The sequence below is a fragment of the Synchytrium microbalum genome (genome assembly GCF_006535985.1).
Source record: "Synchytrium microbalum strain JEL517 chromosome Unknown SmJEL517_scf0001, whole genome shotgun sequence".
NCBI classification, from domain to species: domain Eukaryota; kingdom Fungi; phylum Chytridiomycota; class Chytridiomycetes; order Synchytriales; family Synchytriaceae; genus Synchytrium; species Synchytrium microbalum.
In genome coordinates this window covers 1-24,129 of record NW_022158350.1, presented here as the reverse complement: position 1 = coordinate 24,129, position 24,129 = coordinate 1, and the positions used below count along the sequence as shown (strand labels likewise).

Genomic DNA, 24,129 nt, shown 5'->3' with positions numbered 1-24,129 from the left:
TTGAAACCCAGCTCGGCCGACACTTGACGATAAGGAGGGTAATCAATCGGTGGTAAGTTTTACATTGTTACGTCTTGACTTTTGATGCTCAGGCTGCTGCCATTGCTATGAAACATGCAGCTTTCTTGCTCTTTTTGCTGTTTGGAAAAAAAAAAAGTACGAAGAGCACCTTCGCAGCTGGGGAATCGGCAAAAGAGAAGCCTAGATGAACTAGTCCTGGCTATACGACGACACTATCTGTTATTGCTTCTTGGGCACTGCCATTGAGCTGTCTTATCTACAGTGTTTCAAATCTTTGGGACACAGAACTGACCTACTTGTCCAACTACTAGATTTGAATCATCCATAAACAAATAGACCCCGACTGACGCCCCATCCCGCATATCACTCTAGCCAACAACGACAGAGCCTCCTTGTTGCATTGAATGGCTCCTGGTGCTGACCTTGTTTCGGCAGCACAACCCATAGAGGACGAGTTTGAAAACCATAGCGAATACGTATCCTATGCGGACGTCATCCCTCAAGCCCAAGGCTTATACAACCCAGAATACGAAAAAGATGCTTGTGGTGTCGGCTTCATTGCCCATATAAAGGGCAAGGAATCACATGCAATTGTAAAAGACGCTTCGGGAATCCTATGCTCGTTGACACATAGAGGTGCCGTCGGTGCCGATGCCAGAGATGGTGACGGTGCAGGTGTCATGACTGGAATGCCACACTCCTTCTTTGTCGCTGAATGCAAGCGCTTGTTTGGCATACAGCTCCCTCCCAAGGGTCAATATGCTGTCGGAAACATCTTCTTCAAACCTGATGATGAAGTCCTGCAATCGTCGCAGGCGACGTTTGAGGGTGTATGTCGTAGTCTAGGTCTCAATGTATTGTGCTGGCGTACCGTCCCCCGTGATAACTCGGTACTAGGGTCGGCATCGTTGTCTAGAGAACCTGCCATCGTACAACCATTCATCACTGTTACTGATCCATCAAAGTTTGACGAAAAGGAATTTGAACGGGACTTGTACCTCCTTAGGAAGCAAACCACAAACAGTCTTACGCTAAAGAATTGGTTTTATATATGTTCCCTCACTTCAAATCATATTGTATACAAGGGTCTATTGTCTCCCGTACAGGTTAGTACATTTGTTGTGTTATGTCCTCTTATTTTAGCATGGATGGTCGTTGTTGGATGGATCCGATTTATCTTCGTGTTGGAGAAAAAAAATCAGTCACCAAAAATCTCACACATCCATCAAATGGACATCACATCCATGCTGAATACATTCTCTCGAATAGGTGTACAAGTACTTTTTGGACTTGGAAAATCCTGAATATACCTCCCACTTTGCTCTAGTCCACTCACGATTCTCAACAAATACCTTCCCATCCTGGGACCGTGCTCAACCCATGAGATGGTTGGCCCATAATGGTGAAATTAATACAGTTCGAGGCAACAAGAACTGGATGAGAGCTCGTGAAGGTGGTCTGAAGAGTGAAAAGTTTGGTGACGCTCTTCACACAATGTTCCCCATTGTTGAAGAAGGTGGATCAGACTCTTCTGCTTTTGATAACGTCTTGGAACTACTAGTAGTAAATGGTGTATTGTCGCTCCCTGAAGCAGTCATGTTGCTCATCCCTGAAGCTTGGCAAACTCAGACTTCCATGGAACCAGAAAAGCGTGCCTTTTATGAATGGGCCGCTTGCTTGATGGAACCTTGGGATGGTCCGGCTCTCTTCTGTTTCTCTGATGGTAGATACGTAGGTGCTTCTCTGGATCGTAACGGTCTGCGTCCATGCCGTTACTATATAACAGATGATGACTTGATGATCTGTGCCTCTGAAGTCGGAACTATATACGTCCCACCAGAATCCGTAGTCACCAAGGGTCGTCTACAACCTGGTAAAATGTTGTTAGTAGATACCCTAGAAGGTCGAGTAGTGGATGACCGTGAACTGAAAATGAATACTGCCACTCGATTCCCCTTCCAGAAATGGATTAAAGAACAAATGGTCACTCTTGATAATGCAGTCCAATGGGCAAATAGTACAGGTCGTGTTAGGAAGCTCGAACTTGACGCCCACTCTATATCCGAAGATCCACGAATGTTGGCATTTGGTTTTACCATCGAACAACTCAACTTGCTAGTGATTCCCATGATTACAGATGGTAAAGAAGCTCTTGGATCTATGGGTCACGATGCTCCACTCGCTTGTCTATCTCGTCAACCCAGATTAGTATACGAGTACTTCCGTCAACTCTTTGCTCAAGTTACCAATCCACCTATCGATCCCATCCGTGAAGAAATTGTAATGTCTCTAGGATGTTATGTAGGTCCAGAAGGTAACATGATGGAAGTATCCGAGTCCCAAGCTCACCGACTGTACTTGCCAACCCCAATATTATCCATCGAGCAAATGGCAGTCATCAAAGACTTGCAAGCCTATAAACCATCATGGTCTGTAGCAGTCATTGATATCACCTTCCCCAAATCAGAAGGACCCATTGGATACCTACGAGCATTGACTCGAGTATGTAATGAAGTATCAGCTGCTATTGAAAACGGATTCAAGGTTGCTATATTGTCTGATGCGAATATTGCTGCTGATCGAGTTCCATTGTCGGCTGGTGTTGCTATGGGAGGTGTGCACCATCACTTGATCCGTAACAAGACTCGTACCAAGATTGCGCTCTTGGTAGAAACTGGTGAAGCTCGTGAAGTTCATCATTTCTGTGTTTTGCTTGGATATGGTGCTGATGCAAGTGAGTAATTCGTCTTGATTTATTTGAAATTTTGTCTGCAGTAATGCAAGACCAAGCATATACCAAAGAAGAGAGCATATACCAAGCAAAGACTAAGAATCTATTTTAATCGCCAAATTATTATCATAGTCTGTCCATACTTGGCTTTGGAAGCTATGCTCAAGTTGAAGCGTGAAGGTGTACTCAAGAACGAGTTGTCCGATGAGAAGGTAAAACTGACGCAAAAAGCTTGGGTTTGTGGGAAGCCATGAAAGCTCACAGATTTCTACTTCTTAGCTCATTTACAACTTTATAAAAGCTTCCAATGATGGAATTCGTAAAGTAATGTCCAAGATGGGTATCTCCACGCTGCAGTCCTACAAGGGTGCTCAAATCTTCGAGGCTCTGGGTTTGGACATGCCAGTCATCAACAGATGTTTTGTCGGTACTGCTTCTCGTATCAAGGGTGTCGGCTTTGACATTCTTGCCGTGGATACGTTCGCCTTCCACGATCTAGGATACCCAACTCGAGACACTGTAGCTCTCCACACTCTACCAGAATCTGGTGATTATCACTGGAGAGATGGTGGCGAAGAACACATAAACGATCCATTATCTATATCCAACTTGCAAGATGCCGTCCGCAGGAAGAACGACTCTGCATATGAGGCGTACTCTCGTGAAGCATACCAACAAATTAAAAACTGTACTCTCCGAGGCCTGCTCGAATTCCGATTTGACGCAGCTACACCAATCCCTATCGATGAAGTCGAACCATGGACCAATATAGTAAAGAGATTCTGTACTGGTGCAATGTCGTATGGTTCCATCTCTATGGAATCACATCAGACATTGGCTATTGCTATGAATCGATTAGGTGGTAAATCAAACACTGGTGAAGGTGGTGAAGACCCTGAACGGTCATTCACTGACTCGAATGGAGACTCGAAGCGATCTGCTATTAAGCAAGTTGCCTCTGCTCGATTTGGTGTTACATCATACTATTTGTCTGATTCTGATGAATTGCAAATTAAGATGGCTCAAGGTGCTAAGCCTGGTGAAGGTATGTTCACAGATTTCCGCCGTTTTTTTCGCACCTACTCAGATCCAACAAGATTTAATTTCTTTAATCTCAAACTAAATAGGTGGTGAATTGCCTGGTCACAAGGTATCAGAAGGCATTGCCCGTACACGTAAATCAACTCCAGGTGTAGGTCTCATCTCTCCACCTCCTCATCACGATATCTATTCCATCGAAGACTTGAAACAACTCATTTACGACTTGAAATGTGCAAACCCCGTCGCACGAGTATCCGTAAAGCTTGTCTCTGAAGTTGGTGTCGGTATAGTCGCATCAGGTGTCGCCAAGGGTAAAGCCGACCACATCTTGATTTCAGGTCACGATGGAGGAACGGGTGCTTCCCGATGGACTGGTATTAAATATGCTGGTTTGCCATGGGAATTGGGTCTTGCTGAAACCCATCAGACTCTTGTCTTGAATGATTTGAGAGGACGTATTATTTTACAGACTGATGGACAAATCAAGACTGGAAGGGATGTTGCTATTGCTTGTCTTCTTGGTGCTGAAGAGTGGGGTTTCGCTACTGCTCCACTTATTGCGTTGGGATGTACCATGATGAGAAAGGTTGGTATACATCTTCTTGTTTATTGGATTTTTTGCCTTACTTTTGGACACGTTTTCGTTGCTGCAAGTCTTACTAATCTGAACCATTTTTAGTGTCACTTGAACACTTGTCCATTCGGTATTGCCACCCAAGACACTGAACTCCGAAAGAAGTTTGAAGGTACTCCTGAACATGCAGTCAACTTTTTCTACTATGTTGCTGAAGAATTGAGAGGCATCATGGCCAAGCTTGGGTTTGCTACCATTAACGAAATGGTTGGTCGAACTGATCTATTGACTTTGAACGAGGTATGTGGTTCGTAAGTAGCTATTAAAAGACTGTGTCTAAAACGCTTGTTATGCTTCTCGCTATCTAGTCCTTGAAGAACCCCAAGACTCGTAACTTGGACTTGACTCCAGTGTTGACTCCTGGATATGCCTTACGTCCTGGCGCAGCCACCTACAACGTCCACAAACAAGACCATAAACTTGACATCCGTATCGATAACAAGCTTATACGCGATGCTGCTCCAGCTCTCAACAACCGTCAACCCGTCAAACTCTTCACCAAGATTATAAACACTGATCGAACAGTCGGTACCACCTTATCCTATGAAGTATCTAAGCGATTTGGTGAAGAAGGATTGCCAGATGATACCATTCACATTAGCATGACTGGATCAGCAGGTCAATCTCTTGGTGCATTCATGGCTAAAGGTATCACTATAGAATTAGAAGGCGATGCCAACGATTACGCTGGTAAAGGTCTTTCTGGTGGTCGATTACTAGTATACCCACCAAAAGTATCAACCTTCAAATCCGAAGAAAACATCATTGTCGGTAATGTGTGCTTGTATGGAGCAACATCTGGTGAAGCCTTCTTCCGTGGTATTGCAGCTGAACGATTCTGTGTCCGTAACTCTGGTGCTCTCGCCGTAGTTGAAGGTGTAGGTGATCACGGTTGTGAGTACATGACAGCAGGTCGAGTAATAGTTCTCGGTAGTACTGGACGCAACTTTGCTGCTGGTATGTCTGGAGGTATCGCCTACGTCTTGGACTTGAAGAACGAGTTCAAGGCGAAATGTAATACTGAAATGGTCGACTTGGACCCCGTCACTGAATCCGATGACATTGAATACCTAAAGAATGTCATTGCTGCTCATCGAGCATACACAGGTTCCGAAATCGCTGATCGGGTATTAAAGAACTGGTCCACCGTCTTGCCCCGATTCGTCAAAGTCTTCCCACAAGACTATAAAGCAATCTTGGCCACACAACGTAAAGCTGCTGCTGCAGCTGCCGTCGTCAAACCAGTAGAACCTACTCCACCGGCTACTCCACCACATGCTAAGAAGGAGCCTGGTCTTGTTGATCTCGAAGACTCGATTGTAGATGAATCTGCTGTCGTCAAGAGACAGCAAGTGCTTGACAAGGTCCATGGATTTATGTTGTATAAACGCAGCACGGATCCATACCGCAACCCACGTAAACGGGCAAAGGACTGGAAGGAAGTCAACGCTCGTATGGAAGTTGCTGATTTGAAGGTTCAGGCTGCTCGTTGTATGGATTGTGGTGTTCCGTTTTGTCAGAGTGATACTGGGTGTCCAATTGGTATGTAGTTTATTTAGTTGGGAGTGTGGAGAAATATGTGCTGTGGAGAGTGTTTGGTGGAACGGTGGTTCCTTCAGAATATTTCGTCTGAAGTTGGTTTTTGTCTCGATTTTAGGTAACATCATTCCCAAATGGAATGAATTGGTCTTCAAGGATCAATGGCATGAAGCTCTTGACCGTTTATTGATGACCAACAACTTCCCTGAATTCACTGGACGAGTTTGTCCAGCCCCATGTGAAGGTGCTTGTGTCTTGGGTATCACTGAGCCAGCTGTATCCATCAAATCTATAGAATGTGCCATTATCGATCGAGCCTTTGATGAAGGCTGGATGGTACCAACACCACCCACGACCCGCACTGGTAAACGTATTGCCATTGTCGGATCTGGACCAGCTGGTCTCTCTGCAGCTGATCAACTCAACAAGGCCGGACACTCTGTCACAGTGTATGATCGAAATGATCGACACGGTGGTCTCCTAATGTATGGAATCCCAAACATGAAGCTTGATAAACGAGTGGTACAACGCCGTATAGATTTCATGGCTGCTGAAGGAGTTGAATTCGTATCCAATGCCCATGTTGGAAAGAATGTAGATGCTGCACAATTACGTAAAGATAATGATGTAGTGTTGATTTCTACTGGTGCTACCTGGCCTCGTGATTTGCCAATCCCCAACCGTAATTTGGATGGTATCCATTTCGCAATGGAGTTTTTGCAAAAGAATACTAAGTCATTGCTTGATTCCGAGTTACGTGACAATACGTACTTGTCTGCTAAGGACAAGAACGTTATTGTTATTGGTGGTGGGGATACTGGTACTGATTGTATTGGTACTTCGCTTCGTCATGGTAATTTACATCAGAGAAATCCAAGTTATTTGGCAGTATGGTAACTAACTGTTTACTCATTACTGCAACAGGTGCCAAGAGCATTGTGAACTTTGAGTTGCTTCCTCAACCACCAGTAAAACGAGCATCCGACAACCCATGGCCACAGTTCCCTCGAGTATTCAAAGTAGACTATGGTCACTCTGAAGTCGAAGCCATCATGGGTAACGATCCACGAACATATGAAATTCTATCTAAAGAATTCGTATCAAACGGAGCAGGAGCCGTCAAGGGTATCAACACCATCAAAGTGGAATGGACTCGCAACGACAAGGGACAATGGTCAATGAAGGAAGTCGTCGGATCAGAGAAATTCTATCCAGCAGATCTCGTGTTACTATCTATGGGTTTCCTAGGTCCTGAAAACGAAGTCTTGAAACAGCTTGGAGTCAAGCAATTACCCAACTCCAATATCGATACTCCCAAAAACCAATATGCTACTTCCGTGCCAGGAGTGTTTGCTGCTGGTGATTGTAGACGTGGTCAGTCATTGATTGTGTGGGGTATTAATGAGGGACGACAAGCTGCTAGGGAGATTGATTTGTACCTTATGGGAAACACTCGATTGCCAGTGTCTGGAGGGTTCCAACAGAGGTCCCTTGAGAGCTTGGAGGCTTTCCGTGCACCCTTGACTGAAGAGAGTGTAAGTTGACTTGTTGCTCAAACAAAAATAAAAGTCAGTTGCACACGATAAATGCAATGGACTGAACCACTTTCTTTCAATAGGCATACGCAGCAGCAGAAGAAATAGTCACACTCGAAGAAGCTGGATTAAACAGTCGAGGACAACCGCAACCTTCTGGAAACTGATTATGATTGGATATAGATAGATCTCGCACATAAAAACACAAACAAAAACCCCCCAAACAAAATGGACCCTGTATTCCCCACCCTCTTTTGCTCCCAAAAGTATTTTTGTTTCTCTTCTCTCTATTTCCTCGTTTTTTTGCTATTTTTGTGTGTACCAAGTTGGTTGTTATTTTAGAGAGGGGGCGATATAAAAAAAGGTGGATTTTCGCATTCCTTTTGTATTGGAGGTGATTAAAGAAATATAATGACTTGGAAAAAACCTTTCAGTCGTACGGTTTATGTTTCAATGGTCAACTGTTTGAGATTTGTGGTGAATGAGAGCGATGAACTGAGTTTGTATATAAATTGTCGTCCGGTATCTTCAATTGTGTCATCGACCAAACGGAAAACGAGGCAAAACACTGAAGCAAAAAAGATGGACCAAAGCAATAAGATGAATCCAATTACCGACCACCACCAACACTACAGTAACGCATTTAATTTACCCATGAGCAATACCAACCACTTTGAATGCCAAGTACGTAGCAGAGTACATAGACACAATATGACTATGTCGACGGGGCCAATTTGCGATTAGAATCATAAAATCATTACATGTTGTTGTTTTTTGGCGCACCCAATATTAAACTTGCTTCGTTTCCTCCATTGACAGCGATTCCTTCTATACAGGAAATCCTTTTTCGACCAAAAACAAAAAAATGGTGACTTAGTGTATTGAATGATGTCTTCACTCTTCATCAACTTGTTCACTATATGCAAAATATGTATTGTTAAAAATGTTTATTCCAAATGCTGCTATAATTTCAGTGGCGAATCAATTGGTGAATCAAATTCATGTGCAAACTGTCGTCCAACTTCTTCAATCATGTCACCTATACGAATTAAATGTAAGTTTGGACGAAATTATATTCAAATGAATGCCAAGAAAATAGTCAAAGTACACATCACAAAGAGGAACTAAGCCCCATGTTAAACAATTCCACTACCACCGTAGCTATGACCTCTACGAAACCGTTACTTACTAGCCATCATAGCTCTCCCTCGTTTCTTGTATGCTTCCTTCGCACACGCTCTCACTAACAAACAAGCTCCGTAAGCAGCCAGGAGTGGTAAGCTTCGTGATAGAAACGTGTCTCCGTTCAATTCGTTTGAGTGTCTATTCGAGAAGGATGGTAGTGTGAGAATACGTGACTTTGCCGGCGACAAAAAAAGCTCTTCAATATTACAAACCTCCACGCATTTGAAGCATACGCCTTCCCGAATCCTAAGAAGGCTGCGATTGCTCCTGATAGCAAGTCTCCTTGTCCACCACAACGTCTTGGAGCTCCTTCGGCGTCGCATGTCAGGACTTTTTGATTGAGGGAAAACTGTTGGTTTTTTTGGCAGGCAAAAAAGAGGATTGAAGAATAATACTGCTTGACTTGAAATTACCATCAACACCATTCGATATCCTATCCACTTCCCCCTTCTGAACTATCGTCACGTTTCCTAATGCTTGACTCAATTTCATCACTTGCTGGTCTGGTTCCACATTGTTGACTTTCTGGAAACGAGAAACAAGAATCAGGTTTTGAGACAAACGAGAAGGATCTGAGTGGATGTCGACTAAAAAGAGCAGCAAGAAGACAAAAACGGTAGTTCATACCATGACTTCACACAGCCTTGCAAACTCATTAGCATTAGGAGTCAATACAGCATAAGGGTATCCAGAAATGATGCTTGGATCATTTTGTATAAGAAACAGACCATCCTATCAAAGATTAGATTTTGGAAGGTGTAAGTAACAAGAATCAAAACAAAGCAAAGCGCAAAAAACCACTATTGAAACAGCTGCAACAACTTGACAAAGTTGCGAGAGCATCACATTTGCGACGAATGACAAGCTTACAGCATCAATGACGAGTGGCATGTTCAAATCTTTCGCAGCCTTAATGACTCTTGTTGCGCATTGCATCATGGCATCATCTCGTGATAAGCCGGGACCGACTAGCACGACGTGAAGTCTTGGGAAGACAGATGTGACTCGAGATACGATTTTGGATATAATCGTTTCGTAGTCGGATGTTATGTGACTAAGGAGAAAAACAGGGAATACGAATATGTAATTCGTGATGTAGTCGAAGTTTAGCAATTGTGAGAGAACTTACTCGGTTGTAAGTAGATATGGATGCACAATGAGTTCTGGTGAGTATGTCTACAGAGGATGAGGTAGCACACATTGTCAGTATTCTTCCAGTCCAAGGTGCGCCAAAAGCGATAAGAAATGAGATCTTTATGGCAAGATAAGTTCCCTAGCTTACTTTGATGACGGTCCCAGCATTTCTTTCACAAAAGATATGACACAAGTCAGCTCCCTATAGTAACATGGATCAAAATCAGACTCGAAGTGGCTATGTGGCTATGAGCTTCACGTCAAGCACTCGAATCTGGCGATGGACTGACCACTCTTAAAGCCGAGTATCCAGCAAAGTAAGGAGCACCAGTATAACTATGTCAACAAGGGTGTTGAATATAGCGACTTCTCACAGCGTGATTTCGACATCCAATGTTGCAGCTTACTCTTCACTTCCACCAACAACCGCGATTCTTCCTAAAATATATGTGAAGAATGGGATTTAGTAAAATGAAATAGATTCATGTTTGATGGTGTGCCTTCCACTCTCTCTTTCAAACTTTGAACATTTTTCAGACTCAGACAACAAACAACTTGCCAGATTGACCCTTGTAGAGAGGAACCGAAAGTGGCGGTAGGAACTTGCGTATCGCTGCTACCAGACTGGCTCGGGAGTTGGTAAGTTGCAGCGTCATGACCGACTGATTATTGATGGAGGTTGTGAGCGTTTTGTCGCAACGAATGATAGTGAGGCTACCACACAATTATACATATAACCCACCTATAAACGCACAGCGGGATCTACTTTATCATACTAACTCATCACATTCCAAACTAGATCAAGCCTCATATCATCAACTTGCTACTGACAGCTCATATCATCATTGGGATCTCGACAGAATGACCTCTCGTACTGATGACTACTTCCCATCAAAGGATCCGGGATCAACTACCAGAAATCGAATCCCGCTACTGTCTTCCCCTCTAGACAGACCTAGATTTAAACTACCCGACTTGAAAGTCGGAAACAAAATCGGGTTTGTCGGTTCGGTCTCCCTCCTAGTCTCGAGCATCACGGGTCCAGGCCTCGTACTCGTCACAACGCTCTTTCAGCAAGCTGGTCTTGTTTTGTACGTTGGTGCTGTATAGAAATCTTGATCGATATTCATCATGTGTTAGTGTGTTGTTTTTGGAGCCTTAGGACTTACCCATCTTTCACACATTAGACCGACACTCGCCTTCCTGCTAATAGGTTTAATGACCAGTCTCACATCGCTATTCTTAGCCGAAGCTATCGCAAACTTTCCAAGAAACGAGAGACTCGAAAGAGATGTGGAATTATCGACCCTCGTACGCCATTTCTTTGGAAGAAGGTGGGAAGCCGTCATGCAGGTCGTCCTGTATCTATCTATGCAGAGCTTGAATATTGCTTCCATCATCATATCTTCCCAAGTACGTTTGTTCAGGGTGCAAAAAAAAAATAAAGTAAGTACTAAAGTTTAGTATCTTGTACTAATAATCATTCACACGTAGACTCTGGATCAGTTTCTAGTATCATTAGCAGGTCAGACTTGTGGGTTAGCGCTGAGTAGTCCAGGGCCTGGCTGGGTGTGTGTAAATACCGTCAGTCAATCGAATTCTCCCTTTGAGAATACCTATATGCTCTTCACGTCAGGATATCTAATACTGATTGGAATGATTATTCCACTCGCAATGCTGAGGCTGGCTGATAACATTATAGTCCAACTATGTATGTTCGCTGATGCAGTCGTTTTTTGGCCCATTCATACTTTGTTAAATTAAGCCTGACAGCATTTGTCTCCTTAGTATCTATGGTAACCCTCAAGTTCATCGTGCTTACATGGATTGTTTCCTTCTCTATGAAGGGACTGAATCCGTCACTTGTCCCTCTTTTTGGTGACAATTACTCTGGCGTCGCTTCGACACTCGTCGTCAACTTTGCATATCTTACTACACTGCCTTCATGGATTGGTGAAAAGCATAAAGATGTTAGTGTTCCTAAAACGGTATGTGTTTGGAAAGTAGACTAAAACCAGCAACCATTATTCATATCATGTTTTTCGATTCTAGATTTACACTTCTGTCGGGATTTCAACCTTTATATACATTTCATTGGGCATCATTGGAGGAATGTCTGTGAAGATGGAACACAACTCTAATATTCTCAGCACGATTTCTGGTGATCCGACTAGCTCGGTCTTGATGAGAGTCACTACATTCATATTCCCGATTGTTGTGCTAGTTACTAGTATTCCGATTTACTGTATCGTCATACGGTACAATCTACGACAAAGGTGATTGCAGAATAAATCTCCCTTGCACTGGGTTTTTTGGTCTCAGACTAACTTTCAATTCAATCTCTCGCAACAGTGGCCTATTTGGCCCTTGGGGAGCTTTAGGGATGGCGGTCATTGTGCCGTTTGTATTCGTTATTCCATTCCAGACTGGATCGTATTTGAACAGCTTCCTTAATTGGACTAGCTTAATCTTTACTTCGGTCGCAAATTTTTGGGCACCATTGTTAATTTATATTTGCTTACCTTACACCAAGGCCTATATTCAAAGTAAGTCAATACGACAGTGCTTTGGAAGACTTCAGGAGAAAAAAACGACCGTTTGCTTCTATGCTGACAAACAATGCCTAATTTACTCAACTACTCTAGGATCTGACTTTGTTGCATTGCCCTATATGCACAATGTACCTGCATTAGAAGATGAAACTCAACATCAACACCATCATTTTATAAGGAATAGTCCTGCTACAATAGAGCCTCTGCCATCAGACTCACCAGCACTAATACCAGCCATAACACTATCAACACCAACACAGGAGGACTCTACGAAATCTCCGTCCTCATTTTGGCTGTCATCAGCCCTACCGCCACGACTAGTCCTAACGAGAGAAACAGGCGACGAAGTCGACCTGTCCGAAGCCAAACACCTAGACAATGACGGAATGTCATACAAGACATCTAAAATGTCACCACGATCTGGGTTTCTGAGTTTATCATCACGACAATCGGCTTCTGATGGTGATTATATTGATGGAGGAGGAGGTGGGTTGACGCCGCCGCCGCGGCCAAGATCTGGTTCTGTAGGGTCTATACATGCTGGATCGCTGAGAGGTAGTCCGCATGCTGCTACCGTATTAGGAACGTATAGTCCCGTAGAACGCCGTCCATCTATCGAGATGGAGGCATTCGAATTCGAAAAGGGGGTCTTGTCTTACCCGTATTTGTCGATGCCTAGAATATCTCTAGGCCGTCGTAGTAGTTATAACAGTGAAATTATGATCAATGGTAGTGGTGTGCATGGTACAGACGGAACTGGAGAAACGTTTAATGATGGTATGATGATTATGGATGAAGATGAGGACGAAGCAGCAATTCGGCCAGTTGAAGATGAGAGTGTTCCTGAAGTCTTTTCGGCGTTGCCGACTGCTTTTCGAGGCTGGTCGAAGTGGATTTCACGATCGAGTCTGGTTGTTGCTGTTGCGCTAGTCGTTGGGACGATTCTATATGATATAATTGAGACCACGCTTGGGATTGATGTGTTTTAAGAAAGGGAAGAGGAGATGTGTGGTGGATCGGGTGTGATTATCATTATTATTATTTATTATATAGGGACCTTAGGCAGCAAAAAGTAGTTGACTATACCACACACATTTTATTTGTACGTACATAAAAAGAAACACACGTTTATATAGAAATAACCCTCTTCCGCCAATGCAAAACACGTAAAATGCACGTTTCAAGTCGGGTTTGAGTGCGATCTATGCCCTTTTCTTTCCTGCACCGTTTTGGCATATGTGGTGGTTTGTGTTCCAAATCCAAACCAAGCCTTCGCTCTTTAAAAGTCAGAACTGGTGTCGAGTACTGACAATGGAAGGAGCAAACAAGTTTCAACGTAAGGCTACATACTTGAATCGCTATGCAGTTTGCTATCTTATACTACCTACGTTTCTCTCTTAGATTCCTATGGCCGACCATCAATATCACAACATGAACCTGTCCACTATCGTCAACCCAAACGAACGAGTTACCGATGGTGTATTGTCCTTGGAGGTACCTATGACAATCATTTCAACCATCCACAATTCCTTCCCTATCCCCCTTCCGTTGCACTTACTCACACATCACATAGTTCTCGTCCTGCTAATCGCAGCTGGCATCGGTGCCTATTTTGGCATAACACAAGCAATGAAATCCTCATCATCCTCTTCAAACTCAACATCATCTGGCTCTGGCAGCGCTGCATCACCAACACCATTCAGTCCCGTCGCATTCAATGCGTCAACATACAAGCCGACACACACACTAAAGAATTACAATCTCGTGGACGGGAAGGCGTTTTATGGGTTTGGGGTTGCGCTTGCGTGGTACGTGCCTGCACTCCCTATGTAGTAGTTCTCTGTGTTGAAGGTTTTGTTTTGAAGGTGGGCACGAAACCTCGGCACAAACTACTGGAACACGACCACATTCGACCACGTCCTCGACCTGCTATTTGACATCAACAAGGGGCTAGGACTCACCATCGTGCGCTACAATATCGGCGGAACCGTAACAGCCGGGTCGTGCAATTTCGCATATATGAGAGACATGCCTGCCGTGCAGACATCGGCTTCAGCGGCGTTGAATATGGAGCAGGACTATGCGCAAAAGAGGACTTTTTTGGGTGCGATGGCTAGAGGGGTGCAGACTGTGGAAATGTTTTCGAGTTCGCCTCCGCAGTGGTTGACAAAGAATGGGAACACGTGTGGCAACTGGGGAGGTAATGAAAACACACGATTTACATACTTTACGTCATATTCCATCCTCTTAAACTCATGGGTTTTCGATTTGGTTAGGTGGAAGCAATCTGGATTCGTCAAACTACCAAGCATTTGCAAATTACTTGACCCAAGTTGTGGTTTATTACAGAGACAATTACAACATTAACGTGTTTTCCGTCTCGCCGTTCTCGGAGCCGAATGCGTATTGGTGGCAACCCGGGTCTACTGCACAGGAGGTGGGGGGCAAAACACCCTAAAAAGTGTCCTTCATTATGAAATTCTGTAATCTCACAATTCACAACGTCGTTTGGCTGATAGGGATGCCATTTCGAACCATCCGAAGCAGCAGCGTTCGCATCAGTGCTAGCCAGCACCCTTAAAGCAGCTAATCTGAACACATTGGTTGCTGGTACTGATGAGGTTGATTATGCGGTTGGAGCATCAGTGCTGTCGAGTATTGGGTCTAATTCTGGTGGGATATCGAAGGTTGGAGTCCATGGGTACTATGTAAGAGAGATTCTTGAGTTGATGTCAAGTGTATTGCCAATGGTTGACATTTTTTTCATGTTTAGGATCCAGGGGTATGTGTGAGAGGATACTACCGTTCCCATTTAGTCTTTGCTGATAAGCTTTTGCTGTTGATCGGTTGATTTAGGCTTCGGCAAGACAAAACTTCAAGGCTGCTGCGAATGCGATGGGAAAGACGATTATTTGGATGACGGAGCTGGGGACTGCTGGCCAGGATATGTATGTTGTTGGATTTATATTTGTGTTTTTATTCAAGTTTAAGCAAAAGCAGAACAAAAAACCCTATAACCGAAAAGTCTTGTACTGCAGTGTGCATGCACCGACGTATTAACAACCATATTTATTGAACAGGTACGACAATCAAGACTATACTGTGAGAACTCTGGGAGGAATTGGGCTTGCTAGAAACATCATAAGTGATATTGTGTACACAGGAGCTACTGGATGGTTGTATTGGCAGGCTGTTGATGGTGGGACGTGGGGATTGCTTTCATCTGCGAATGGCGATCCAGGAAACTTCTTCTTGGGGTATTATTCAAGACGTTGCTTCGTTTTTTTTTTGTTTTGCAATGTTTTGACATCTCGTGTTGATTATTAGGAAACAATATTATACATTCATGCAGTTCTCGAAATGGCTGAGGCCTGGAATGGATATTATTGGTATGTTTGGACTATTGATATTGGCCGCCTTGACTCTTTGGCCCCAAAAAAACACCCGTACAGTGCTCAAATGAGACTAGACTAACTCAAACCACCACAATTTCCACCAGCACTCGACCAGTCAGACCCACCGTCATTCCTAGTCGCCAGAAACACAGCAGCTCACCAAATGGTCATCGTCCTCAAAAACCAAGACTTTAACCAAAACTCGTATGCTCTCGACATTTCCGCATACGCGCTTGGTATAAACAGCACATCTCGAACATCGAATGTAACGATGGCAGTGTACAGGACGAGTGATTCGGAGAATCATGCTAGTGTGGCATTAGATTCCAACAATTTTGGATATGGAGCTAATTCGGTCGTGCTGATTGCTAATGTGCCGCAGGTTTCTGTTACGACTGTGGTGTTGAGTGGGCTGACTTGGAGCGTGTGAAGTGTTAAGTGACGGAGGAAAGAGTGGATTTAGTTATACCCCTTCCACGAGGATACAAGCAAAAATGCTATACAGATTGTTTTTTGCCTCTGCTTTTGTACATATTGGACGTTGGTCATAGAAAATTAAAGTAGATTTCGATGTATCTATGTGATCAAGTGTTTTGATTTGACGTCTTTAACCGATGGCTTTTTTTGTTGGGCTCCTGAGAGTTTCGCACTCAAATGCTCGAGTTCGCAACTTTTATCTGTTATCAAGCAATCTATATAACGGAAATACAGGGAGCTATAGACTACAGGCTTATACAACATCACCCACCTCTACGTTGATACACGAGCTGCTTTGGTCCTGTTTCTCACCAGTTTCACCAGACAAACCTCCTAAGCAATACGGCCTACTACACTATGCGCCATGGCATTCATTCCCGCGGCAAGAATAGCTCCACGTCATTGTCATCATCCTCAGAATCATGGAACGAAAGTGCCTCCTCTGCATTATCCACACCAGGCCCCCCAAACCAAATCACGGACTGCATGTCTAGATCTGGAGTTGCTTCTTTCATCTCTCGAACAACCGCACAAGTCGTCTCAGAAGGAGGGCATAAATCGTAACAGATTTCACATTTTGGCTCAACAGATTTGCAGCCACGTCCGTAAAGTAGTCTTCTTTCCAGAAGGTTCTTAGACCGTGCCAGTATATGGATATGTGTCGTAGTGAGGGGGTAAGACAGCTGTTAAGATTACAAGTACGACATCTTCGTCGTCTGTCATGATACCTACGGATTTTAGATACTGGCTAGAGGCGATGCGTAGAAGATTTTACTTTGCTGGCTAATTATACCGAGATGGCGGCACGTTGGACATCCAAGCTGCTACAGTGCAGGCGTCATGACGATTCCACCTTGAAAGACGAGTGTTTGCAACTTTGGGCGACTTGTTGCAATGAATCCAAGCAGATGTGTTTGATGTCTGGTCTTGTACGTCGACCATGACCAGATCTGGACTGATATTCAAAAAAAACGACGTAAAATTTCAGACAGAACATCCCGCGTCGACGCCTTCAATAGATTCAACAATATGTGATGGTAGAGTCATCGTCAACCTGCCAAGCACTACTACATAGGACCAAACTACATTATTATTTAATACTCAATTCATTAAGATGTCCTTGGACGCGCCATTGTCGTCTCATGCAAATGAATCTATGGATAATAATGGAACGCCGTTCATTGAGTTTGGTCATTTGTCGAAATATTATGCAACGTAGTCGCTCATACCATAGTACGGAATTAATATAGTTTTGCTAAGCTCTTCGATAGCCTTCCATCCTTTAGCTATCTGTTCGTCTGCAAAGTCATAAGCTAAATGCAAAGCAAGCAGGGTATTAGAGTCATGATGTAGATTCCTCAACGTTCCGTTACACTCTAGAGCTCACGATGCAGTTCAACCATCAGCGTGTCCACCACTGTGTCTGCATGCACCTCTACCATCCTGGGCAACACGAAAAACTCTGCCTTCTCAATGTCCATTTTCACAAGGACGTAATCCTCTGGTTTGAAAGAAGCAGCTAGCCATGAAGCAATGTCAATAGCCGTGACGTTAATAGGGCGGCCTTGCGAGTATAGTGATGTAGCCTTGTTGTGGCATGATGTGAGCTGTGTGAGCTCCACTACCAGTCGTTCTTGGTGGCGATGCTTAGGTGCTTACCCAGTAATCGTTCTGAGTGGTTGAGAAGGTGATATAAGCCGATTACCAGGGCCTGAACGATTTGAGAATGGTGAATGCCCAATCTTACATCCTTGTTTTTCTCATCCAGATACAGTGTCGCGATACCATCATAATCCGTACAAGCATGTTCTGGAAACACCGTCACGTTAAAACCTCTCGACCTGTACAGAGATTCAGCCCGACGCAAGTCTGCCGTGAATCTCGGATTCGCTTCAAACAAGTAAATTTCACATGTCGTGTAATGTGCCCAATACCTGTCAAACATTCGGTAAATTTTTTGAAAATGTGAGACATGACATGAAATTTGCCAGCGAAATGAAACACCACTTACGGTATAGGATAGTCATAACTAAACTTTGCATCCCTTTCTCTCAAAAACACACGTAACGTATCTGCTCTACCCGCTCCCAAATCCACAAAAACGCATCTTTTGGAGCTATCATGCAAGACTCCTCTTCTACTTCTCAAATCCTCCAAAAGTTCCTCGTGCTTCTCCTCTCGTTGCAGATGCAGGTAATGCACATACATCCATATCAGCAAACCAACAGCAAATACCAGCTTGAAAGCATGGATGACATACGATATGGAATAGATTTTCTTTCACCCAGTACTCTTTGCCATGGGAGACCTGAGATAATAGTTGCGCAGCTTGCTTGTGTTCATTCACTTCCCGTGAAGTTTTGTGCAGAGAATTCCTTGTACCGGTCGGTGCTTTTATAGCATGCTCATCAAGACATGTTGTATCAGAGACGAAAATTCGACCTTACAGTCTAGGTTTAAGAACAGCCCCTTGTTTGTACAGCCCACGTCACAGTCCAAACACAAAAACACTACAGTCATGGCTTGAGCCACGATTTTTGAGCACCTTATTACATCATGCACGTTTACGAGCCAACAACGAAGCTGATTCTAGTGTGCACACGTTCCAGTACTTTAATTTGTTGCGTGTTCTCGTGATATGATAGAGATCGACCCTGTAAGCTGCCGAAAAAGGCCCTGGGCAAATCCCAGTGGATTGTTCAGGAGCGACGTATCTCAAACCACAATATTAATTTAGCACACTATTCCAAATGTATTGGAATCTAACAGCTACTTGTTACTACTGCACACGTAACTCATTATAATTTAATATAGAAAACTAATAATCGAAACTAGATCTCGACCCCATTTCTGCATCATCATTTCCATTAGCAGCAGGCGATGTCTCTTCATTCTCCTTTTCCTGGTTTCGAGAGTCAGTATGTTGTTGTTCTTCGTCTTCACGGCCTTCAACTAGCACATCGGTATCAGAGGTAAAAGCACGTTGCGATGAACGCGGTGAGCGATCCAGACTATTGTTTCCGCATCTTTCATTGGAAAGGTTGGTAGTGTTGGTTGGAGCATCGTTTGATGCAGGCTCTTGGTGAAGTTGGCTTCCATGAAGGACTCCATCAGTTGGAAGATCGTTGGCTGCGAATTGTGTTAGGAGGGTTGTTGGATCGGCGTCACTAAGAGTGCGTAGATAATTGCTTAGAGTCTAGATCACTCCACCAAAAAAAGCAGCTGTCAACCCGTATTTATGATGTACTCACCCATTATAGAGAATGGTAGAATGCCTATTACTACTCTTTCGATTTCCAGGATCCACAGTACGTCTCCGTTCAGCCGGTGGAGTATTCTCGTGACTACTAACGTTAATAGCAGGATTCTGAGGCATTTGATGCGCGTCACGAGCCATTTGGTCTATCGACTCAGTAATAGCTTGAGCAGACTCATCATTCAATACAATCGTCCTTTCTCTTCGACTGCGTTTGGTGTTTGTCGTTCTTCGTCTTGCACCTCCATCTTCAGGATTGTCGATTGCATCAGTTGAACCCGTAGTTCCCGTAACGATAGAATTCGTGCCAGCCATACTATCAATCGACTGGCCAACACGTGTTACTCCCATAGCTCGATCGAGTGGTTCAGCTCTGGCGGATGCGGATGGGTGTTTTCGTGAGGGAGTGGCATCAATAGAATCACTTCGTTCACCGAAAATTGAATTGAAATCAGTCATCATGTTGGTGAACACTGGTGCTGGGACACCTAGTGTAGGTGCAAAGACAATTCCAATGTTGCGTGGATTCATCTTGTTTGACGATGCGTTTTCAACCACTTGGACCAAATGTTTTATCAGGGCTCGTAAAAGTTTGCGATTGCCTCGGGGCAGCATTCGGACCAAGTTGTATAGCTCGTTGAGTCTCTCTTCCTTGTCTGCTAGCTCTACAAGTGACAGAAGAATTTCAGCAAAGATGTGCGCAATCAAGTTGAAGTTGCTATACTTACCAATGACCCGTAAGAACTCTGGCTGCAACTCCTTTGTCAAGATGGGTGTCGTCAACTCTCTCAACCAAAGCTTGAGCAATCCCGAAATAGCATGCACATCATGGAATTCACCATTTCCTAACAAGTCCACATCACCCTCCGTATCGAACCGTTCCTTGAGACCCTGTATAACTGCCGAGCTTCCCGACAATCGATAAATGCCCTCTTCAGTCAATCCACCTTTAGCATTCAGATACTCGATGGTTCGGAATACCACAGCAGGTAATTCAGCAGCCTTGTCGACACGATGAGCAGCTTCCAATGCTTCTTCCAGCGAAACATTAAAGCAGGCTTTCGATTTTGCGGATGAAGAGGTATTGGATGCCAACGATTCCTGAGAATTGTTGTGCGATGAACTGGTTCCAAATATCCCGGCTATCGAAGGCCGTCTCTTGAGATTCAAGAATGAGGCTATGAGTTTAGAGCTAGAGCCCAAGGTGCCTTGTTTTCGTTTCGGGCTGTCATCGTCTAGTTTCCTGCCATTAAGACCATCTTCACTATTATTATTCGTTTCAACGGCGTGAAGCTTTGACAAAGTGCCCGTTGACGTGCTCACTCCCAGTTTACGACCGAGACTTCCACGACCAAGACTTGATGAAGCAGCAGGTTTCAACGGCTGTTGCTCAGACCCTGAATTCACGGAATCCATGGATGCTGCTGAAGCCTGTTTAGCAGTTTGTGGCCGTTGTGGTAATGCAGGTGCGCTATTTATTTCTTCGTCTGATTCGCTGGCGGCCATTTCCTCAGCATCAACACCCTTCATTCTGCGGAATCGGGCTTTGGAGAAGGTTGCTGCAGCTTTTTTGCCCAAAGTTTCGCCAGATTTGCGACTTATAGTCTTGGGCCGTTTCAATTCTGAATTCGAGCTACTCTTTTCTGAACTCTTTTCGGTAGCTGATTCGGCAGCTCTTAATAGACTTATCTGTCTTGAAATCAGCGACACCCAGTCGTCTCTTTCTTCGTCACTCTCAGCACAAAGAACCGTTTTGGTGTTGACCCGATCTTCTGAGTTTATAGATCCTATTGATGCACCGTCCTTAAACTCGATCAGGGTGAAGGCATGTCGATAATCGGATTCAGAAGTATTGTTGAGTTTACTTGATGATCCACTCTGTGTGGAAATCGCAGTGCACTTGTCGAGGCGTATTGATACTGCTTTTGGAGAGTCTTTTGATTCAGAGTAGTGGAGGGTATTGTCCATCAAGACAAAGTATCGTGTCTTCCAAGCGCCAAAGTTTTTGCCCTTCTTGAACAAGTAACCAGCCTTGTGCACTGCGGGGCCCTGTAAAGTATTAGAGGATTGAGAAAAATGACTGGTTGATGCTGCTATAAGCAAACGGCTCCTACCATGCTGTCTCGCCTCTTTCGTCTATCTTCAACGTCAGAAGAGAAGAACTCTAACACGCATAAAGCACTAGTGAAACTTGCGATAACTGTCTTTAAATACAACTCGACAGCCATCTAGCAAAAAAGGCAACCTTTCAGCTAATAGATTTCCGAAATGAAATTCCATAATCGTTTTCAAACCTTTCGTTCATCTATCTTTAGTGGCGATAACAGACTTGACGAAATCAATTTTTCATTCAGCTTGCTAAAGTTGGGTGCTCCATCCAAATTTCGTAACTAGTACAATGAATTTGTTTAGCTCTAAAACATGGCCAATTTCCAATTGCGAAAAATGATAGGTGACGCACCGTAATGTCAAAATCAACCAACTCTGCCAAACTCTTTGTTATCCTCCACAGCTCTCCGCCAGGTTTACTACCCGGTTTAGCACTCAATTTAATCACAGATATAACAAACGAGGTATCAGACCCATCCACAGCAGCCGCCAGATTAAATCCTACTACCGCAACTTCAAATCCACCCAACGCTTCTAATACACCAACACGGGCGAAAACATCCATAGAACCCAGCTCTTTGGCTTTCGCATCTCCTGACAATCGTTCAGGTTTTGTTGGTGATTCTGTAAGAACTGGATCTGAAGCCTGTTGTTTGGCGACTAGTGTTATTTGCTCTTCCTGGGAATGGGTTGAAGAGTTTGATGTTTGGCGTTTGTTTTGCTTACGGGTGGATGGTTGCGATGATGGTTGGATTGGCGGTATGGGTTCTCGTTCGATGGTTTTGGGGAAGGTTCGTGATCCAGATGGAGTCATATATGGTTCCTTTTCAGGCACGTCGGGCACATCACTTTCTGAATCTTCTCGTTTTGACCGTCTACGTCCTTGATCTTCAGACGTGGATCTCTTGTGCGGTCGCTTCGCGGATGTTCTGCTCTGCGTGGATTCTCTGCCAATACTATTATATGCAGATTCTCTGGCAGTTGATAGTTGTTCTTCCCGCGAAGAGTCCCGATTATGTCTCGCAACGTCCATCGGCGTTTCGGGGCTGTCAGTGTCAGTAGAGCTAGCAGACTGTGTTCGTACCATCTTGTCTCCTCTACTATCCGACGAAAGCACCCTTCGATGCTGAGACACTTCGGACGTCGACAGTTTCAGACCTTCTGAGCTCTGCGGCCTGTCTTTATGTCTTGGCGACTCTATAGAGCTACGTCGTTTGGATGGTGGTTGTGGTTGCGGTAATAGCGGTGCTATTCGTGAGTTTCGGCTCGTGGCAGGTCGTGAAGGGCCCCTAGATTCTAACTCATCGAGTTCATTACTGCTGCCCCGTAACCTTCCAACACCTGGTGCAGACGTGGGTCGTGATGTTGTACCTAAATCAGACGACGACCTCTTTCTGACATTGCTGGTGGATCCCGTTAACGGTGGCAGCACTACAGGTCTTTCCTGCGACGACGACACAGATGATGCCCTCGTTCGTCGTGTTGAGCCCGGCCGCACTGACAGACTATTTGCAACATTGTCAATCGATGACTTTCGGGCCTGACTGGATGCTATAGGTGGCACTGGCCCACGTTCCGAAGCAGCACGTTGGGATTCCCTTGTATCTGAATTTGATTTACGTTCACGTATTGTCCGTAATGCTCCTACCAAAAAGCAATTGTTATATCCTTTTGTTAAAGTTCACAAAATTACAGAAATTGTTTTCAAAAACAAACCAGAATCCTTCAACTCGAACGAAGATTTCGGCTCTCCCGACTCATTTTGCTGCTGCTGCTGTAATTGTTGAATCATGAGTCTCTGCTTTTCAATGATTTTCCACAGTTGATCGTTCTGAGCTCGAAGTGAATTCCGTTCATTGATGACATTTTGCAGTAATTCGGACATGGAATCCTCTTCTGAATCTGGCGAGATGCCACCACCATACTCAAACTCTGGTGGACGCATTTTTGCCTCGCCTAGTATTTCGTCGCTTCCCGTCAAAAATTGTCGCTCAACAAAAGTGGAAACTGTCAATCAGTGGTTTAAAGTACCCTCATCCTGGCGAGCTGGTCCATGGATGAGTACCACCAATGCTCATAGTTTTCCACATATAATTCACTGGATTTCGATACGGCGACCGGTACACATAATACACTCTAAATTCACTTTAAACTTTTCTAGGTTGTTTACTTTTTTTTTTTAACAGTTTTATTATAACCGCTGGATAACTCCATCAGGAGAAACCGTGGGACAGATTTAAAGTATACGAATTACAGCTATGATGTTGCATTTAAACGTAGTAATACACGTCCTTCGACGTGATAAAGCGCGACTATGTGATGCTTGTTAGGTCGATGGACCACTGCAAAGATCCGTCCGTCAGCCGAAACAGTCCTTGCCAGTGTGCTACAGAGTTGATGATGAGGTGTTTTGCTGATAACATGCGCGTGAAGAGGCGAGATGAAAAAAGGCTCCAGAGTTGTTCAGCTGTGATGTCTTGATTTCGGCAATCTTTAAACATTTGCATAGCCGTGCTGATC

At 44.1% G+C, this 24,129-nt stretch overlaps 6 protein-coding genes across 6 annotated transcripts; 3 read left to right on the top strand and 3 right to left on the bottom strand.

Annotated features, from left to right (window-relative positions):
• Positions 1–425: 425 nt before the first annotated feature.
• GLT1 (glutamate synthase (NADH)) lies at positions 426–7,668 on the top strand (the record flags this gene model as incomplete). Its single annotated transcript, XM_031165936.1, has 10 exons — positions 426–1,127; positions 1,291–2,755; positions 2,885–2,964; positions 3,032–3,797; positions 3,880–4,379; positions 4,473–4,667; positions 4,736–5,969; positions 6,085–6,819; positions 6,891–7,501; positions 7,585–7,668. 10 exons carry the CDS (start codon positions 426–428, stop codon positions 7,666–7,668), a joined length of 6,372 nt encoding a protein of 2,123 aa, XP_031027722.1.
• A 795-nt stretch (positions 7,669–8,463) lies between these two features.
• On the bottom strand, positions 8,464–10,476 carry SmJEL517_g00005 (uncharacterized protein; the record flags this gene model as incomplete). The annotated part of the gene is made up of 11 exons (XM_031165935.1): positions 8,464–8,540; positions 8,691–8,824; positions 8,899–9,016; positions 9,100–9,211; positions 9,314–9,418; positions 9,557–9,740; positions 9,816–9,862; positions 9,969–10,022; positions 10,111–10,156; positions 10,228–10,258; positions 10,389–10,476. The coding sequence occupies 11 exons, from the start codon at positions 10,474–10,476 to the stop codon at positions 8,464–8,466; spliced, it is 996 nt and encodes a 331-aa protein (XP_031027723.1).
• Positions 10,477–10,681: 205 nt separating this feature from the next.
• Positions 10,682–13,361, top strand: SmJEL517_g00004 (uncharacterized protein; the record flags this gene model as incomplete). Its single annotated transcript, XM_031165934.1, has 7 exons — positions 10,682–10,911; positions 11,008–11,233; positions 11,315–11,531; positions 11,609–11,808; positions 11,873–12,096; positions 12,173–12,366; positions 12,466–13,361. 7 exons carry the CDS (start codon positions 10,682–10,684, stop codon positions 13,359–13,361), a joined length of 2,187 nt encoding a protein of 728 aa, XP_031027724.1.
• A 322-nt stretch (positions 13,362–13,683) lies between these two features.
• On the top strand, positions 13,684–16,197 carry SmJEL517_g00003 (uncharacterized protein; the record flags this gene model as incomplete). Its single annotated transcript, XM_031165933.1, has 11 exons — positions 13,684–13,708; positions 13,774–13,866; positions 13,946–14,180; positions 14,238–14,572; positions 14,649–14,809; positions 14,892–15,080; positions 15,146–15,154; positions 15,229–15,320; positions 15,453–15,629; positions 15,700–15,761; positions 15,872–16,197. 11 exons carry the CDS (start codon positions 13,684–13,686, stop codon positions 16,195–16,197), a joined length of 1,704 nt encoding a protein of 567 aa, XP_031027725.1.
• A 1,187-nt stretch (positions 16,198–17,384) lies between these two features.
• On the bottom strand, positions 17,385–18,452 carry SmJEL517_g00002 (uncharacterized protein; the record flags this gene model as incomplete). The annotated part of the gene is made up of 6 exons (XM_031165932.1): positions 17,385–17,398; positions 17,474–17,557; positions 17,632–17,851; positions 17,904–17,915; positions 17,992–18,178; positions 18,256–18,452. The coding sequence occupies 6 exons, from the start codon at positions 18,450–18,452 to the stop codon at positions 17,385–17,387; spliced, it is 714 nt and encodes a 237-aa protein (XP_031027726.1).
• Positions 18,453–19,062: 610 nt separating this feature from the next.
• On the bottom strand, positions 19,063–23,554 carry SmJEL517_g00001 (uncharacterized protein; the record flags this gene model as incomplete). The annotated part of the gene is made up of 7 exons (XM_031165931.1): positions 19,063–19,411; positions 19,496–20,165; positions 20,229–21,549; positions 21,615–21,728; positions 21,795–21,890; positions 21,962–23,253; positions 23,326–23,554. The coding sequence occupies 7 exons, from the start codon at positions 23,552–23,554 to the stop codon at positions 19,063–19,065; spliced, it is 4,071 nt and encodes a 1,356-aa protein (XP_031027727.1).
• Between the last annotated feature and the right edge of the window lie 575 nt (positions 23,555–24,129).